Genomic DNA, 17,502 nt, shown 5'->3' on the forward strand with positions numbered 1-17,502 from the left:
AAATAATTTTCAATAGACGAGTAGGTGATTACATTTCACACTTTGCTGCATGTAAAGCAGGCTCCCTCCTACTTCTCTAATAGATTTTTGAATTTTGTACCGTTTCTCTAGGTTACCTAGTAACCCTTAAATAACCCTAGGTAAATCTATATAAGGTATTTATTAATTAGAATAACCTTAAGCTTCTAAGGTGGTAGTAACCGATTTGGTGGAGTAGTCGAGATCAGGGGGCAGCCGGGTTGCAGGGCTGAGTTTAACCAGTTGAGCAAGATTTCTGGTAACCAGCCAATTACAAGCCAAAAAAAGTTCCAACCGGTTGCGGTTTTGCAAAGGTTGCCAACCAACCAACCAACCAACCAACCAACCAAAACTTCAACCAGACCAGTGACATCACTGGTTATAACTTGACCTTTCGTCTTATCTCGGTTGTTGTCCATTATGTTGTCCATCTCTTCAAACCCCCCAGGCACGGGTTCGGTGATCAAACGAGATTTTTCGCATCCCAAAAGTCCGCCGAAAAACCTGGGCCGTCATCTGAGAATTCTCAGGCCTGTCCATTAGCTCTTGGTTTCATCCGCTGATATCTCACCAGACCCCGAGACTGTCGAGACGCGTCGAACCCCAATAAAGACAACGAAGCCCGTCTCTCATACTTGTACGGAAATATCTTCTACATAGACCTCATCTTCTTCGAAATCTCGAGCTTCCTCGCTGCATGTGTAGAGGAGTTTGGTGAGACTGTTGTGGATATCGAGATGAACACTGCCTTCTCTAACTTCTCCCGTCATTTCGAGCGCTTCTTCTGCCTTTGTTTTCGCTGCGAAGAGACCCGAAGACTCTCGATCCCGCGTGTAGCGTACATAAAAGGCATGTGCGAGATGGGATAAGATTGGGAGCATGCATTCAGCGTTACACAGTCTGGCAGCATGCTCGGCATCTTGCAAGACTTGAACCATCTCATGGATATGTTGAAACTTCTCGTTACGTTCATACTTTGCATTGAGTCCATTGGCTAGGTTCAGCAGTCGTGTGGGTAACCTAGGATCATTTTCCTCCGTACCGTCAACAGCTTTCTTCGCAAGTTCTATCGCTTGCTCGAGATCTCCGACCTCCCCCTCTTTCTCGTACTTAGATAAGTACATGGTGGAGAGGTCATTTTGTACCGCTACAGCGTTTCCGCCAGCGGCTGCCAGCGAGTTCTTGGCCTTCTCGATTGCGCCTACTATGTCTTCTGAAGTACCATCAGCTTCATACCTTGTGCAGAGACAATTGGCTTGGTTCATCAATATGACCGATCGTAGTGTTGACTCTTCCGTCAACGAGCTTAAGGCTTCGTTGTAAACATCGATTGCCTCATCAAGATCTTTCCGATCGCCGAACCTCTCGTACCGTAGTGTCAACCGACTTCCCTGAAGCGCACACCATTGTGCAGCTTTGGAGTAACCTGGAGGTATTCTTTGCATGGCTTGCCGCCCGAGAGCGCTTGCGACATTGCTTTGATACTCTACAGCGTTGAGGCCATCGCTATTTCCGGTAATCGCATGCTTTGAAAAGTAAAGGTCGGCGAGTCGGTCATGGTGCACCGCCTGGAACGCAGGGTGATGAGTTTCGCCATTTGCTGCAGAAGTGAGTGCAACCTCTAAATGTCTTATTGCTGCTTCAATTTCATTAAGGGTCTTCGGTTTCTCGTGGCTCACTGCTGTCAATCGTGTTCAGAGTCTGTCTGGGGGCAAAGGAAGTCCGCAAAACTTGGAAAAATCGGCCCACTTACAACAGTTAGAAAAGGCTGGCCGAGACAAAGACGACATTTCAACCGGTTGTACTATCTTTTGGTATGCGAATACGCTATTGTCGATCGATCCTAAGCAGCTTCACAGATCCACCGAAAAAGGCACTCCTGGCAGCTGCGAAAATACTTGGCAATCCAGGACGCTAAATGCACATACGAGAATCAGAAAGATAAATCTTGGGTTTGATAATCGGGTTTCTACAACTATCTTCGTGATCTGTATCGTGGCCAACGGACTGCGGATCATCTTTCGAAGCTCCCTGTGCGGTGACGTGCTTTTCGGGACAACACTCTCTCAAGGAGTAAATCGAATTGCTCTTAACTCCATACCTAAGGATCAATATCAGATGAGGGTCACTCTGCAGCCCTACCAAAGCCTTACGAGTCTCACAGTGATTCAAGCAGGGATGCTGAGATGGCCTGATGGGTGGCGCCACCTGCTTTTTTTTCGGTATAGCAATACGCTCTGCGCGTCTAGACTCAGCACGAGTGCATTAGTCGCAGCTCAAGGATTATTCGATTTAAACGGGTCGTGGGAAAGATGTGACCGTTAAATGTATGCAAGAAAGTCTGGGTCGCTCTTAATATCGATCATTTCCTCCTTGCTTTCGAAATCGATCAGTTTGACCCCATAGCCACATAGAAATGCTTCACACTGATCTCCCTAGGGCAGGGATCGCCCGGTTTTTAGGTTTAGAGGCATGGGACTTAAGAGTTTAGTCTACTCATGCCCTACTAATCCGGGTCCGCACTTTCGCGGAAAATTACGTCGATGTTTGTGCACCGATTAGCATCCCAACTTAACAGGTAGGTATTAATCTAAGGTACGAGCCATCAGCTGCTGCTTGCCTGCAGTGTAGGTGATTACTCCTTAAAAACACTAATAGCGTGATATCACGCGAGGTAGAATCATTCCATTATCCAAAATATCTAAGACTGCGGATATTTCAGTTACGCCTAGCATGATTCAAGCTCTTGCTCGTTACATGGCTTAAAAACAGCCAGTGCGGGCAAGTAACATTCGTGTTAGCGCATATTTTTTTGGAGAATAGACGTTGTGGTTGGTTCTAGTTCGAAGCGAAGAAGGGTCTAGACTTGACATCGACTGCTCTCATGTAAGGCTTCATCCTCGAGGCACAACATTGTCTTGGCATCCTCGAAGATTTCGCTCAGGTGCCTTTTTCCGTGTCATCTGGAACATAGCCGGCGACATAAGCAGGCACTGAAACCCGTGTTGTGTAGACGGCTCGGAGACTGTATGAGTCCTATCGCTCGCGAACACTGCAGGAACTACTTTCGCCAACGCATCTGTTATAGAGAGATATGTGTAGTGATCTTATTTGTCACGTTCTGTACTACCCTATTGACGGTCTGGGAAACTCGTTCGTCCTACTCATTTCCTATTCTTGGGCAAGACTAGACACTGGTAAGAAGGTTGTCTATAGTTGAGGAGGCAGACGGTTTCAACAGCCGTCGTCGCCTTCGCCTTGCAGGCGATGTCCGCTGGAAAGCGTAGAGTAACGCACTGTATTTCTGCCTTTTCTGAGCAAATTGAACAAAGTATTTAAAATGGTAGGCGACTAGAGATTCTATCGCATTCGAAATACACTGTGCATAAAGGAGCTACAAGTAAACAGCACGCCCATTCGGTATTTTACATCTATGACCCTGTAGCAAAATGGGTATCTAATTGCCAATAAAAAACCCATATCTCGTCCTGTCAACATCCCATCCATCCCGCTATGCCACAAACCAATACCCAGCCTTTTGTTATAAAATCCAGTAAAAATACACAATTATAGCAACACGAGACTCGATACCCCCTTTAACCATGTTTAGCCTGACTCCATTCGTACACTGATGCAGAGATAATATTCCACATGGATTATAAATATCGCCACATGCACACACCCTATCTGATTGACTGCTATTCAGTCCAAGCTCACTCCACCTTCTCTCCTCTCGCCCGGCAACCCAGGCTCTGGCGTTGCGGCGCTGCTTCCCACGACGCTATTATCTCCTTGCCCCGCATCCGTCTTATTCAAGTTCGGAAACATAGGCCTGACGACAACTTCGTCCTGGACATCGTCTGGCTCGCTTAGCTCACTCTCATCATCCGCGCTATCATGCATGCTGCCCGGCGCGCTGCTCTCCACATTGCTGCCAGCCGCCGCTAGTGCCAGCGCCGTGGGTCCAGTAGGAACCAGCAACTGCCCGCCAACAGCGCTATCGGCAGGCGTTGCATCAGTGGACAACGGCCGTTCCGCTAGTGGCCTCGTGGGGATCACGACCTGTGGATGCACTCCTGTTGGCGGTGAGCGGATTGGGATTGCCGGCGCGGCGGGCTTCGTCACGGCAGCTTCAGCTTTTCTCTGAAGTTCGCGGCGGCCGACGCCCTTGGCGCGTGGACGCGTCGTCGGATCTGTGTGCGGGACGCGCAGGTTTTCGTGTGACATCGTCTGCGTGAAGTAGTCCCGCTGGGGCACCTCTATCGCGCCGTCCACCTGCGTATTCATAAGGGAGGTGAGCGACATCATATTCGGGGGTGGTTGGGAGGTTGGGCCTGGGACATTCGGAGGGGGAGGGGGAGCTTGCTGCTGTTGCTGCTGCGGTTGCGGTTGCAGTTGCGGCTGCGGTTGCAGTGGCTGCGGCGGCTGGGATGCGGGCGCTGGCGGATCAAGGATTGGGCCAATCTGGGCATACAGCATTGCGTAAGCGTCGCCGATGAGGTCGTCGATAAGCAGCGATTNCATGAGGCCGTTGTTGAGCCGCTTGAGCTCGATGACGTCGCGTAAGACGTCGAGAATCGGGTTCTGCGTTGCTAGTTGTTGGCACCATTGCTCGAGCCTGGCACTTCGCGCTGTAAACTCGTCGTGGTTGAGACTCTTGAACACCGCGTCTTCGTGGCCTTCGAGAATCTTGCCGACTCGACGCAGTAGCTTCAGATACGCGAGGCAAAGCTCCTGCCAGAGCTTGCCGTGCTCAAAAAACTCGTGGGGTTTCTTGCGGACACGTTTGGCTAGAGCTTCGAGATTCGGCCGGTCACCCGTCTGCACGAGTAGTTTGATGAAAAAGCGCGTGTAGCGGGTTGTGTAGACGAAATGTCTGCCGGGCCTTTCGTTCTCAGGTTTCCATACCTGGATTGCCATTGTCTTGGTGAATATTTGCTGCGAAAGCTCTTGTTTGGCGCCCATGNCAGCATATATCTCCTCTGAGGATTCATCGTAAACCACGTGAGCAGCACGTGCTGTCATGCGATGGTGCCAGCCTGATTTGTCTGCGTTGCGGAGAGCCTTTAAGACTTGCAGGATATACTTTTCCCATTCATCTAAATCGGTGCATATAGGGACGTTCTTCGAGTAGGGCGTATTCTGTAAGATGTCGCTGCCTGTTTCAGGCTCGATCTCCCTTTGCTGGACCAGCTTGTGGACTATAGAGACGAGCTTGTAGTGAGGCTCAAGAATTGGTTCGCGGCGGTTGTCTTTCTTTTCGGGAAGGACTTCGATGGCATGTACGAAAGCATCCACGACCTCCTGGTAGCCTGGAGGCTTGTTGTTCCCGCGGGTTGCTTCGTCGGCCCGGTGCATCTTCCAGAGACACTTGCCGAGCATGTAGTGGTTCCTATTGGGGTTGTGAGCAATGTGATGAAGAGTACTAAAATATAGTTAATTTCACTTACCACCACTTGTCCGGCTTTCCTGCCACAGCTCTCTTAAATAGCACGCTGGCGAATTTCCAGGCTGTGTAATGCCGTAAGGGGACAAATGGAGCTCCCTGATAAACTGTCTGGCCACTGAAGTACTTCTGCTCGGTTTCTCGCAAAGAGAACGCTTGCATATTGAATGGCTCTCTGGACGAGGAATAAACCCGGTTGCCAAAGTCGGTATACATGTCAGAGACCTTTACTGCAATCTGAGGTGAAGAATCTGCTTCGCGAACTGCGCATGCAACGGCCATGGTGAAACAATGGATAGCGCATCTCTGGAAATGAAGAATCTCAAGACTGTTACTGTTTAGCTTCTCTGCAGTCCATGAAACCGCCTCCTCAAGCTGCGAGTCGTTTGCTTGTGCCAAGCGATACCAAGTTTCCCACCGATCCATGGTATACTCTAGGTCTTGCATGAAGAATGCTGCTGCAAAATTGATATCTTCTGTGGGACCTGGAACCACCCTTTTCTGTGAACGAAACTTATTCAATGCAATGTTGCCCATAAGGAAATACCAGCCCTTCGAAGCCGCGATGGCCCGTTTTGGAGAGATGTACTTGGTGGATAATGTGCCAATACCTTCAAGACATCTGTACAAAGCGATAGGGTTAACGGGAGACTTGAAAAAGGATGTGAGGACCTTGCGGTTCAATGCCATATCGTCGTTGGCTTTGGGTCTACCGAGAGCACCGTGGACTTTGTCGATGGTGATCTTAAGCTCGGCCTTTGGTAGATCCTTGATGTTGACCTTCTGCGCCTGGCTCATAATAAATGACAGTAACTGCGAGGCAGTCTTCTTATCCAGCACTTCGTTTGTAGAACCAAATTCCATACAGTCAAGCATATTTGTGAACGTCTTCAGCCCGTATAAATCGTACAGGACCTGGGCAAACTCGGTATCCCGGGTGTTAGGATCGTTAACGTCAGGCAACTGGACAAGCTCGTCCTTCATAAGCCTCAAAAACGTCCTTCCAGCAGAGTGACAGTAATATCGAATGCCAGTGGCATAATGAACATGGCGGAGAAATTCGAACCGGTCTTCTGCAGGACTAGGGAAAGCCGCTGCATTCTGCTCGATTCCTTCTTTAAGTAAATGATACTGTAGCATCCATGCACGTAGGTGCATATCGTGCAACTTGTTTATGACCGCAAGGTATGTCCCGTTCGGACAACCTTCGTATGTAGGTGGTGGAAGTTGTCCAACACGGAGCATGTCCTCATACACGTTGACAGCACTCATTATCCGCAAGAATTCCGCCACTGCATTCATCGATGATTGCAAGTGCTCGTAATCGACACACTCAAACGCTTTTGGATCGCCCTTGGTCATCTGAAGTATCTTAATGAGGAGTTCGTCAATGATCCGAATTCGACTCAGTAGCATGTATTGCCGATCTGACTCCTGGGCTTCTTCATAAGTCGTCGCACTAAATTCTCTCATGAGCGTCTCGATGCTTCTTAAGTAACAAGATACGACCTTCGGCGCATATTCAATCGCTTCATATGCTTCGCGTAGGCGTTGCCAGAGTGAGAGTCGGAGAGAAACATTAGCGGTATCGAGGAATTTCTTCATTTCTTGAAAAGGAGAAGGTTTCGCTGATTTGCTTGAGTCCGATGGAGCGTCTGTGGATTCACCATCTAAGGTTGGTGGGCTGTCAGGCTGGTTCTGATCAGTCTCGTTGCTACTAGGTGCTGCCTCCAATTGGATGTGATCTAACGGCTCTAGTATGGGCTCCAAGCTCTCAATGACAGCAACAGGATCCCTTTCGTCATGGTTGAAAACTCTCATGAAGAAATCTTTCATGCTTATTCGAGCAAGTTCGCGATCCGCTGCCGCAATGGATAGCTCAGGCATGACGGCGTTATTCTGTACCTCGATTGTTGGTTCTCCACGCGATTTGAAAATGATCTTGAGGTCCTCCATGCAGTGGATAATATGCTCCTGCGAAATGGCTTCGCATACACTCATATGAAAAGCCGAAGCCCATATGTGTCGAAGAGCAAGTTCGTCAAGATCAGCATTTTTGCCAACGCTCGATCGAAGCTGTAGAACGTCTCGGGATAGTGCAGCCCACCTCTCCAAGCGATCCTTCTGGATAGTCTGAGTAATTGAATCTACTCCACTGTTGGGGTGCCTAATCAAAGAGTAAATGTCTAAATGGAGTTCAAACAGCGTTTGAATCATTTCAATAAGTCCGAGCTCTTGGTCGCTCATTTTGTATGCCTTTCCAACAGTTCCAGCTTTGAGAAACTTGAAATCAAGATCCCAGGCGCGATCCTGCAGATGTTGGTAGATGTAGTCGTCAAGATTGACGATAACCTGAACAACATGACGTTTGAGTTCTTCGGGCCATCGGTACTGGATATAACTCGACTGGCCCCTTTTCTTTGACGTTGGGGACGATCCTGGCAAAAGCAAGCATTCAAGCCAAGTAAACGCAACTTCCTTGATAGAGAGCCACTGGGAGTTGATTTCCTGGGCGAATTTAGACAGTCCTTCTCCGCCTAATATTGGCTTGGTACAAGCCTGGGAGATCCCGGATTTCGCGTAGCCTAAGAAAGCGTTCAGTCCTGCCTCTCGTGATATGCCGCCCAGATCGACTGTTTCACCGCTCAGCAGTACGGCTGCGGTCTTTGGACCGTTTGTTTGAAGTGCGGTAAAAAGATCACGGGAAGTTCTTGTTGGCCCTTCACCAGAATTGTTAGGTGACTCTGGCTGAGTATCCGGGAGTGCATCTCTTAATTCCTTTGATGATCCAAGACCCTTCACATCAAGTTTTGCTAATAAGTCATTGACAATCTCAAAAAGATATTGGTCCGCAAACGTGAATGTTGATAACTGGTCCTCCATTTGCTTGGCTAAATCCAGCCCTGCAGTTTCAGCACTGCTAGTTCCTTCAACAACGGACCCGCGAGCACGGATTCGTTTACTCCTTACGCGTCCTCCTTCCGCCGTCTCCGGGAGTCCGGCAGAATCGGTAGAGCGCTTGCGGGACTGTGCAGGTGTAGATTCAGTAGGTGGAGGTTCATCTTCCGATTTCTTATCAACTTGATCCGCGTCGACTTCAGCATCTTGCATTGTGACATCTCCCATAGCTTCAGTAGAGACAGTTGCAACCTGGGTTTCAGTAATCTGATCCGACTGTTGTGGCTGAGGTAAAATATCGTTGACACTTTGGACAGGCTCAGATCTCTCCTTTGGTGAAGTATCTTGTGATTCTATGTCGTCGTTGTCGCCAGCGGCATCTACAGGCAGATTGATTCCGACGCCTGGACCGGGTCCTAAATCAATAAATCCACTCTGTTCCGTCATGAACTGATGTAGAATTGCTTCTCCGATTTTGGCCCAGTCCCTTTTGCTTGGATTTAAGGAGAACCGTGTTGGCGGGCGGCCAATTATGGGGTCGGGTGCATCTTCCCTAGATACTTCAGATGGTAGCGGTGCGAAGGAGTATGGATTCAATCGTTTCTTGAGAACTGCTGATAATTTCTTCCGTTTAAGAGAAGAAAGGGGAGCCTGTACTAGGGATAAATCATCTTGTAGCTTTTCAATGAGCTACACATGGTTAGCTTAGTACCCATGTAGCAGAAGGGTGATACAATCTCACTTCTCTTAGTTGTTGGCCAGCAAACCCTTCTTCAAGTCCTGGAAGTCGAAGTATACTGTCCAGCCCCTCATCATCTCCATCAAGAACTGCTTCAAGGCAATATCTAGTGATGCGACTGCTGCCTACTAGGGCTGCTACTGATGATGTCCGTGACCATAAATCCAAATCAGCATCATCCTTATCTAGAGCCTCTGCGAAATAACGTAAGGGCATCGCGGCAGCGATGTGGGGTGGGGTAATCGGGGTTCCCTGTTCCTGGATGATCGCTTCATGATGCTCGAGGCGATATTGCATCACCTCAAGCATGAATTGGCCGTGGTTTTTGTACGAAAGATGCAGAATTTGCGGCAGAGTGTTCGGTGCACTGTCTGCAGCACCTGCCAGCTGTGCTGGTCCAGGCACAAAATCGTCTTGTAGAATATTATCATATTCTAGATTATCTCCGTAAAGCTCATGACGCCGGTACTCGGATAGAGATTCGGTATATTTAAATATCTCGGACTCGAAGAGCTTTGTATAAGCTTCTGTAGCTTTGTCGTAGGATTGTGGGCCTTCGGAATGGTACTTCAAAGCTGTTTGGTATAGTTTTAAGGCTTCCTCGATTTGGATTTCTTTAGTATCGTCGATTTCGTCTTCAGACTCATTGTCAGACTCTACGTTTAGAGCCTTGAAAGCTGACTACGGATAATAATCATCAGCGATCGTACATCCACGTAGCGTGCTGTCTTCAACATCTTTACTCAACGATCTATCGTTGAAACGTACCATGTTGCAAGAAGCTACAGAAAAGGCGAAGGTTGTCCCAGAAAAGATTGGGAGTAAGAAAGAGGCTACATTTAGATTGTGGACAACTGAATAGGAGAGGTAGCCTCTATTGAGGCCGGGTTCATGTTAAGTGAATATATAGTGCATGTCGCGTTCGCGCGGAGGTAAAGCTGTCGCACGTTCCTTGAGATCGCCCGGCTTGGCGTCCTTTAGCCAGCGCTGGCCAATTTGTTGATTCTAGCTAGTCTTACCTCTCACCTCCCACGCCATTGCTCTCCACCATTCAATACGTGCTGGATTATTCCAGTAAGCTTTAAATAAGCAGGTTACACCCATTGCGCTGCTCTGCTTCCCCCCGTGCGGCGCCCTCAAGCATGGTTCTTCCAGCTGTTCCTGAGTAGGTTCGCATTTTGTTTTTGGAATCTGAAGCTCATTCCCTATATACTCATGATAAATACTCGAATGTTATATTCAGCTTTGCTGACCCAGCCTTGCGCTATATCAATTGCGCTCTACTCTGAGGAGCAGTATCTGCGCTGCTGCTAGGCGCATTGAATAGCCACCTTCAACATGCTAATACATCACTCACTCTAGGATCTTCGAAGAGGAGCTACATTCTGCAGTCGAGGCTCGAGCAGACACACTCCAAGCATTACGGGAATTAGGTCCTCCTGACCTTGTTCATCTTGTCAAGCAGCCCATCAAGTCAACCACGAAGCAGGTGCGACGGAGGTCCTGATTATAGACCCTTGATCACACCTCAACGCAACCCTACCACTCGGAGATATACTGAGATTTGTATTAGGTCGGAGTATATCACCATGTCACCGGCATAGACGCCTCCTCTTCGGCCAGTTTGGCAGCTTACATCAATACCCTTACATACTCACCTCACGACAAGACGCATAAAGTGGTATCTGGGCTATATTGGTATGGATGACTGTCCCTGATAAACTCACAACAGAGCACTGACCTTTCAGTTGCTACAATGCCTTTTCGCGCCTGGATATGCGCGTCCAGGTTGCTATACCAGGAACGGTAGAGAGCTACTGCATAGACGAGCGGGGAGACAAGCGGGTAGCAACAGACGATTTATGGCTGGAAACATATCTATGTAGCGTCCTTCGCGCATACTCATATGCAGACGATGGCTCAGGTGACACAATCAAGAAGATTGTGGGTGTGCGGAGATTCAATCCAATTACAAGCACGGAAAGCGAGCACAAGTTCCTAGATGCAGCCGAACGCCTGTTTTTCAATGGTCAGTTCCTTTCCCTTCTTTCTTGTAAAATATTCTCTAATTGTGGGGATAGGCTGGCAGCTTGGCTCCGATCCTGAGATACAGGTCCCCAACCTCGTCTCGAACCACTTGGCAACTGGGCTTCTGGATTATATACACACAACCGGGAGATATGCGTCCGGTATTAATCTATTCGAAAAGCTCCGGACACGAGATGCCGAAATATCATCCTTGCTTGCGCGAGTCTATATCTCTGCGGATGAAGAGGTTAAGGCCGTTCAGTTGTTACATGAAGCAATCCAAGAGCTTCCTATGGACTACTCTTTACTTGATTGCCAGGCGGATTTCTGCGAAAAGAAAGGTCGTGGAGACCTTGCTCTCGAGATCGCAAAACGAAGTGTTGTTTCTGCACCCAGCGAATTCGGCACGTGGGCACGACTTGCTGAAGTTTATGTCAGCTTGGAACAGTGGGATCTCGCTTTACTAACACTTAATTCATGTCCTATGTTTACATATCAGGACAAGGATGCACCGCGGATGCCTGAACCTCTCAAAGTGCATCTTCCAGCTATGCCGGAAACGATCTGTGATGAAATTGACGATAGCAACATAGATGACATTGAACTCGTACATCCCACTCTCCGGAAACTCCACGCCGCAGGTTTCAAAGGCACATTTCTGAAAGCGTACATTCTTTTAACTGAGATTACTAAGAAGATTGGATGGGACCAATTACTCCGCATACGAAGCCAAGTCTTCGTCATGGAAGAAGAATATCGGCACGAGAAACAAACAATTTCACATCAACCCGGTTCCCGCAACGCCAGCACGACGGCGCTGCGCTCGCCCAGCCCAAAGACCAATGGTCATGGGGAAGTAGAGTTAAATTCGCCTTCCTCTGATACCCCCAATGGCGAGCCTTCGAGCTCCGAGGTCGATGACCGGCACTCAATAGAGAAGCCTGGTCACACCGTCGCCTCAGAAGTCGTCAAAGCCGGCAGCGACGAAGTATGTCAACCATTTCTATTTCCCACCACTGTATATATCCGCCCCACTACTAACGAAAGACACAAGCCCGACCAACTCCACTCCGCTACCTACACGCAGTTTCAAAACAAGCGTCTGTGCGAGCGTTGGCTTGACAATCTCTTCATGGTCCTTTATGAAGACCTGCGCGTCTACACCATCTGGCGCACCGAGATGGCGCAGTACCGGCAACAGCAACTTCTATACAAGAAGTCTGCCGAGGAATGGGAAATCTTAGGTGAGCTAGCGGAGCGACTCCACCATTTCGATGAAGCCGTCGAAGCGTATGAAAGCTGCCTCAGCATCAGGTTCAGTCCAAAAGCTATGAAGGGTGTACTAAAGCTGAGCGAGATGCGGCATAACGTGCGAGACGCATGTGGCGCTTTGATTAGGTTGGTTACGTGGCAATATCGGTGGTATTCTGAGGTAAGTGTGAATTCCATTATCCGATTTTTACTGGTTTCATATTAAAGGAAGGCTCGTACTAACGAGGTAATAGTTCTCGCCAGCATTACTCTACACCATCCGCAAGCTCATCGAGGAAGAAGGCGCCGTCAAGGTTCGTAGCATAATACAGGGCACTAGTCTCCCGCAGCACGTGCTTGACCTCACGCATCAATATGCCGCACTCTGCGCCGCGTTTCGCAGCAGCGGGAGTGACGGCTGAGTGGAGAAACTTAGTGAGTGGTTTATGTGTTGCGAAGCGAGCTTAAGGGTCTGCTGGCGGCCATGTCATTGAAAATCCAAAGTGATGGGATGCTGCTTTTTCGATACATTTCTTGAGCGGTTAAGTTACCTACCATAGGTAATGTTGTAATAAGCTAGAATGGGTCGGATGAGGGCATGGTTAGCGACGTTGTATAGTCCGGTGGTGGAAAAGATATTGAGCGTTTTAATTGAGGCTGTCTGCTATATGTAGGCCTTCTTATTGTCTCCGTATTGTGCTGTACTTCGCTTCTGATCACTATATGATATAAGGTTGACTTGTGAGTTTGTTGTCGTTGGATGATGCTAATTGCGGTAAACCATCAAATCATCGTAGCCATTGGTTAGTTCAACATTTCATGAGCATCACCCACTGCGCGGTTCCAAGATGCTTGCAACCTTTTTTTTCTTCCCTTTATCGTATCACACGAATCGAGTTACTCAGTCGCCCGCAATGCCCAGGAAAAGAACAATCTCACGGGATGCAAATATTCCAGTAGTAAAGCAACAGCGCCACCATATTCCTCCTCCGCTGCCAACTCCAACCCACACCATGCACTTAACGGTAGGATTTTTGGTACCTCGCACGTGCGCCTGGACCGCCGAACTTCTTGGGCTCGCACCGCCTGTTGTCGGCAACGAGGAGTGTTCGGTCATATTGTACGAGTGCCTGCTTCAGCTGGTTCTTGGAGTGCTCGTCAATGTATTTCTGGTAGTACGCTATCTGCAAATTTCACGTTCTGTCAGCTAACCCTTCCAAATGTCGTCATTTTAGGATGGCCCTCAAATAAGAGCAAGTATATTTCTGTAGCCGTATGTGGCGGTAAACGTACGATTGATTTAGCGATGGCCTGCCGGATGGCGTAGATCTGAGATGTGTGACCACCACCGGAAACTCGAACCCTGATGTCGACATCCGCTACCCATTCCGTCAGCAATCTGCACATACATCCCCCGCCAGTTGTAAGTATAGGGCCGTACCGAACTTGTCAATACCGAGGATGAGGACAGGCTCGTAGACCTTGAACCGCAGGATTTCGGGTTGGACGAGGGCGAGCGGCTTTCCGTTGACCTTGATCAGACCTTTACCGGCCTGTTTTTACAATTATTAGACGATCCGCTCTCTATTTCACGTCGTTGGTTTCTTCAGCTAATATACCTTGCAGTGTGCGACAGCTGTTGCAGGATTGTGTTAGTTCTCAAAATTCACATAAGACTTGTTCAGGCGGGAGCGCAGGCGCATACCAGTCGCAGTCTTCTTCTTTCCGAAGCATTGCACACTCTGAGTAGAAGCCATGCTGGGCAGTATGGCTTGTCGTAGGTATGCTGTGGAGGGGATGGGCTTCGTCGAGATTGTCGCTGGTCGTCTGTTCACTAAAGTTGAGGTTGGCCGTTTTTCGCTCTCGGCAAAACGGGTGTGTGGGAACGGGATTTGCCGTGAGGATAATTATTATGTCATCAAATTCTTAGTCTCGCCAAGCATCAAGAAAATGGTAGCCTACAACACCAAATGTTGCCTCGAAATAATCGAACAAGGGATTAGAAAGCTAATTTTCGGCATCAAGTACTGATCATGCGTAATTTTCTTTGCGTGTGATTCAATCCCCCAAACTAGACATCGTTCCCGAAACCCCGTCAAACATCACAAGGATAGTTTTTTCAATCAAACATGCTCTTCGCTTTTGGTTCCAATGGCTCAGGTCAGCTCGGAATCGGCCACCGAGATGATGTATCGATTCCTACGCTCTGCATAGTCCCACCGCCTCGTGCTGAACATAATTCTGGTGAAGAAGATGAAATCGCCTGTATCACCGCAGGAGGAAATCACACCCTCATACAGCGGAGGTCAGGGGTCCTCTACGGGACTGGAGACAACACAGATGGCCGTTGTCATCTAGGCCTACCTCACAAGACTGAGAACCAAAGCTGCTCCGCGAACCTAAACAACTTGACTGTGCTCGAGTACAGTACTTCCATGGTCAAGCAATGTGCAGCAACTTGGGAAGCTTCCGCTATTATTACCACCAGAGAGAGTGCCACCGTCATCCTAACATGCGGGACTGGCAACAGAGGAGAGCTTGGTCAAGGATTCGATAAATCCAGCTCAATCGATTTCGGGATGGTAGGCAGTCATACGAATGTCACTCCTGTTGATATCGCGGGTGGCATGAATCATTTTGTTACAGTCATGTCCAACGGCGAAGCTTATGGCTGGGGAAGTGGACGGAAAGGGCAGATTGGCGAGCCTAAAGCAGATTGCTGGTCACCTCGAAAATTAGAAGGCATCCCATTCCGGGCGGTTCGAGCTGTCTGCGGCAGAGATTTCACTTATATTGTCGGCTCGCCCGACCATGGCGAGCATTTAATATTAGGCTCCGATAAATTTCATGTCCGGTCAGCAGCGCCAACCACAATTCCTGCTTGGAAAGAGATTGGCGCAAGCTGGGGCGGAATCTATGTGCTACTTGAATCAGGAGCTCTACTTTCCTGGGGTCGAAACGACCACGGGCAATTATCCCCTAGTAGTCTGCCTGAGCTCGATCATATTGCTGTAGGTAGTGAACATGTCGTTGCGCTGGCCAAGACAGGAAAGGTTTTAGCTTGGGGCTGGGGAGAACATGGTAATTGTGGAAGTCCTATTGCACCGAATGGGGATGTCGCTGGTCGTTGGAATGAGATACCAGTTCAAGGAAGTGTCAAGATTGTAGGAGCTGGCTGCGCTACTAGCTGGATCGATACTAAGGAATGATTATGTCTGTGTTCTCTCGTTCCCGATTCCAGATGCCTTGCTCAGTAGAATTAGTGGGCTTACATCAAGGCATACTAACAGCGCATCCTTATCTGCGGAACGCCTGCACTCCTAAAGAAGTAAAAATGCTCACATTGGTAGCCAACGAACTGCCACATCGACATCTGCATGAGTTCCGACTCCAATAATTCACCACAACCCCTGGATCTAGCCCGAGTCAGTGGAGATATGTTAAGTAATACCCACTGCACGCATACCTGTGAGATGCGTTGTGTCGGCGGAAGTGCTTCTGCACTGTCTTGTGTCTCGGACCTTGCTAAACTACCGCTATCTTGGAATGTGGGATGGATGCCAATGGCCTGCGAACTCGTCAACTTAGTACAGATAGAAGTCTCACAAGGCTTACATCGTCTGCACTCGCGTCCCATCCAAGTGTTTCCTCGTCATTCCTGTAATCCACTGGGTCCCATCGATTATCTTCCTCGTCCGCTGGGATAAAAAGGCTCTCCGGGTCAGGGTCAGTTGGCTTCGGCGGTGTTGCTCTTTTTGCCGAACCTGGATTTCTGAGACGACGAGTAGATGCACGTGATGCAGGAGCAACTGGGGGAGGCATTTCTAATCTCCTATTTCGGCTTCCTGACCGTTCACTCACAGCCGATTGCGCTCTCGTATTTGCTCTGGTGGGCGTGACCGCAGCAGATGGCGTTGGCGCTTCTGAGTGATCGCCTGCTGTCATTAAAGTGAATTCGCAGTACATTCCTTCCGACGTATAACAGAACTGCAGCGGTCTAGTCGGTTGGGAGTAGCATGCCTTCAGGTTTGTTTTGAGCGTGTCCGCATGGATGACAATCGCCTTAAAGTCCTTTACACTGATGATGATATGCATCTTCTCTTGAGTGTTAAATTCTTCAAAGTCAGAAGTATTTACAGCGACTGCAGTATGTAAGGGGTGTTTCAGTATCTCTAATTTACGTTAGCATGATTTTCCAAAATGTACGAGAGGGCGCAACCTTTGCCGTTCATAATTTTCTCCGTGTAGCTAGTAAAAATAGCTCGACCATCTTCAGCGTAAATGTCAAGCTGCTCGGTCTTTGGTCCGAAGTACTCAATATATTCCTTGAGTAATGCTGACTGTATGCTCCATTTGTTGTTTGCCAGATTTTTGTCGAAGAGTGCATGCATGACTTCCACAGACTCGTATGTCAATTTGTACGTTTTTGTGACTCCTTGAATGACACAATGCTGAGTAGGGAATCTCCGTTTCAAGGAGTGAGTGTTGACATACCTTGATTGCACACCATCCTAATCACAAATCGGCACTCAGTCTGGTCCGGTCGGTCTTGGACACTAACCTCGCAACGGTCGATTGCTGTGTCTTTGCCTCGCGCATCGTCGAGCCGTCCTTTGAATACCGAAAGCAGGGCCTGAGATCAGATTTAGTAAAAAGGAGCTTGCCAGACGGGTAACATCTCACGAACTTTGCTGTACATACTGCATGTAAAACGTCCTTCCATGCCTCCATTGCTAGGCAAGCATTCATATTGCGAGAAGAACTTATTTCCTTCTAACGCAAACGAGGCATACGCAGACTTCGAAGAGTTCAATGCGGTGAAGGTTAACTGATACGATAAGAAAGTTTTTCGTGACAGAGACCGCTGAAAAATGGGAGACCTACTCTATCCCTACGAGCTTCAATAGAAACAGAATCACTAAACTTTGCAAGGCATATAAGGAAGTCATGGACTCTTGAGGCAGCTTCTGGTGTAAGTGTAAAATTGAGCGTGACCATATTGCTCTTCAAAAGGCAAAATCGCCTCTAGCTTCGAGCGGCTCTGAAGGTCATCTGTAAGAGTACGCTATTCACAAAGTAGTCGCCGATGAATCTATCTTGGCTTCGAGGCTTTCCCGTCGCG

At 48.6% G+C, this 17,502-nt stretch overlaps 7 protein-coding genes across 7 annotated transcripts; 2 read left to right on the top strand and 5 right to left on the bottom strand.

The window, feature by feature from the left end:
- Window positions 1–46: 46 nt before the first annotated feature.
- K441DRAFT_57583 (uncharacterized protein) lies at window positions 47–548 on the bottom strand. Its single transcript, XM_067644184.1, has one exon. The coding sequence runs from the start codon at window positions 447–449 to the stop codon at window positions 186–188; it is 264 nt and encodes an 87-aa protein (XP_067505742.1). The 5' UTR covers window positions 450–548; the 3' UTR covers window positions 47–185.
- Window positions 375–1,792, bottom strand: K441DRAFT_657632 (uncharacterized protein). The gene has a single exon (XM_067648215.1). The coding sequence runs from the start codon at window positions 1,461–1,463 to the stop codon at window positions 648–650; it is 816 nt and encodes a 271-aa protein (XP_067505743.1). The 5' UTR covers window positions 1,464–1,792; the 3' UTR covers window positions 375–647.
- A 1,928-nt stretch (window positions 1,793–3,720) lies between these two features.
- K441DRAFT_676147 (uncharacterized protein) lies at window positions 3,721–9,872 on the bottom strand (the record flags this gene model as incomplete). Its single annotated transcript, XM_067650921.1, has 4 exons — window positions 3,721–5,410; window positions 5,469–9,052; window positions 9,105–9,782; window positions 9,870–9,872. The coding sequence occupies 4 exons, from the start codon at window positions 9,870–9,872 to the stop codon at window positions 3,721–3,723; spliced, it is 5,955 nt and encodes a 1,984-aa protein (XP_067505744.1).
- A 371-nt stretch (window positions 9,873–10,243) lies between these two features.
- K441DRAFT_695225 (chaps-domain-containing protein) lies at window positions 10,244–12,802 on the top strand (the record flags this gene model as incomplete). Its single annotated transcript, XM_067652795.1, has 7 exons — window positions 10,244–10,266; window positions 10,464–10,590; window positions 10,675–10,799; window positions 10,850–11,130; window positions 11,183–12,117; window positions 12,184–12,561; window positions 12,635–12,802. 7 exons carry the CDS (start codon window positions 10,244–10,246, stop codon window positions 12,800–12,802), a joined length of 2,037 nt encoding a protein of 678 aa, XP_067505745.1.
- A 597-nt stretch (window positions 12,803–13,399) lies between these two features.
- K441DRAFT_676149 (40S ribosomal protein uS9) lies at window positions 13,400–14,137 on the bottom strand (the record flags this gene model as incomplete). The annotated part of the gene is made up of 5 exons (XM_067650922.1): window positions 13,400–13,564; window positions 13,674–13,759; window positions 13,822–13,933; window positions 14,000–14,016; window positions 14,086–14,137. The coding sequence occupies 5 exons, from the start codon at window positions 14,135–14,137 to the stop codon at window positions 13,400–13,402; spliced, it is 432 nt and encodes a 143-aa protein (XP_067505746.1).
- Window positions 14,138–14,352: 215 nt separating this feature from the next.
- On the top strand, window positions 14,353–16,079 carry K441DRAFT_657636 (RCC1/BLIP-II protein). The gene is made up of 3 exons (XM_067648216.1): window positions 14,353–15,796; window positions 15,847–15,948; window positions 15,996–16,079. Exon 1 carries the CDS (start codon window positions 14,510–14,512, stop codon window positions 15,587–15,589), a length of 1,080 nt encoding a protein of 359 aa, XP_067505747.1. The 5' UTR covers window positions 14,353–14,509; the 3' UTR covers window positions 15,590–15,796; window positions 15,847–15,948; window positions 15,996–16,079.
- Window positions 15,562–17,446, bottom strand: K441DRAFT_657638 (uncharacterized protein). Its single transcript, XM_067648217.1, has 8 exons — window positions 17,265–17,446; window positions 17,068–17,208; window positions 16,875–17,013; window positions 16,600–16,815; window positions 15,996–16,552; window positions 15,847–15,948; window positions 15,723–15,796; window positions 15,562–15,625 (listed from the first exon to the last, which is right to left on the bottom strand). Exons 1-7 carry the CDS (start codon window positions 17,376–17,378, stop codon window positions 15,779–15,781), a joined length of 1,287 nt encoding a protein of 428 aa, XP_067505748.1. The 5' UTR covers window positions 17,379–17,446; the 3' UTR covers window positions 15,562–15,625; window positions 15,723–15,778.
- Between the last annotated feature and the right edge of the window lie 56 nt (window positions 17,447–17,502).

Source organism: Cenococcum geophilum (assembly GCF_001692895.1).
Source record: "Cenococcum geophilum 1.58 unplaced genomic scaffold K441scaffold_14, whole genome shotgun sequence".
Taxonomy (NCBI): Eukaryota; Fungi; Ascomycota; class Dothideomycetes; order Gloniales; family Gloniaceae; genus Cenococcum; species Cenococcum geophilum.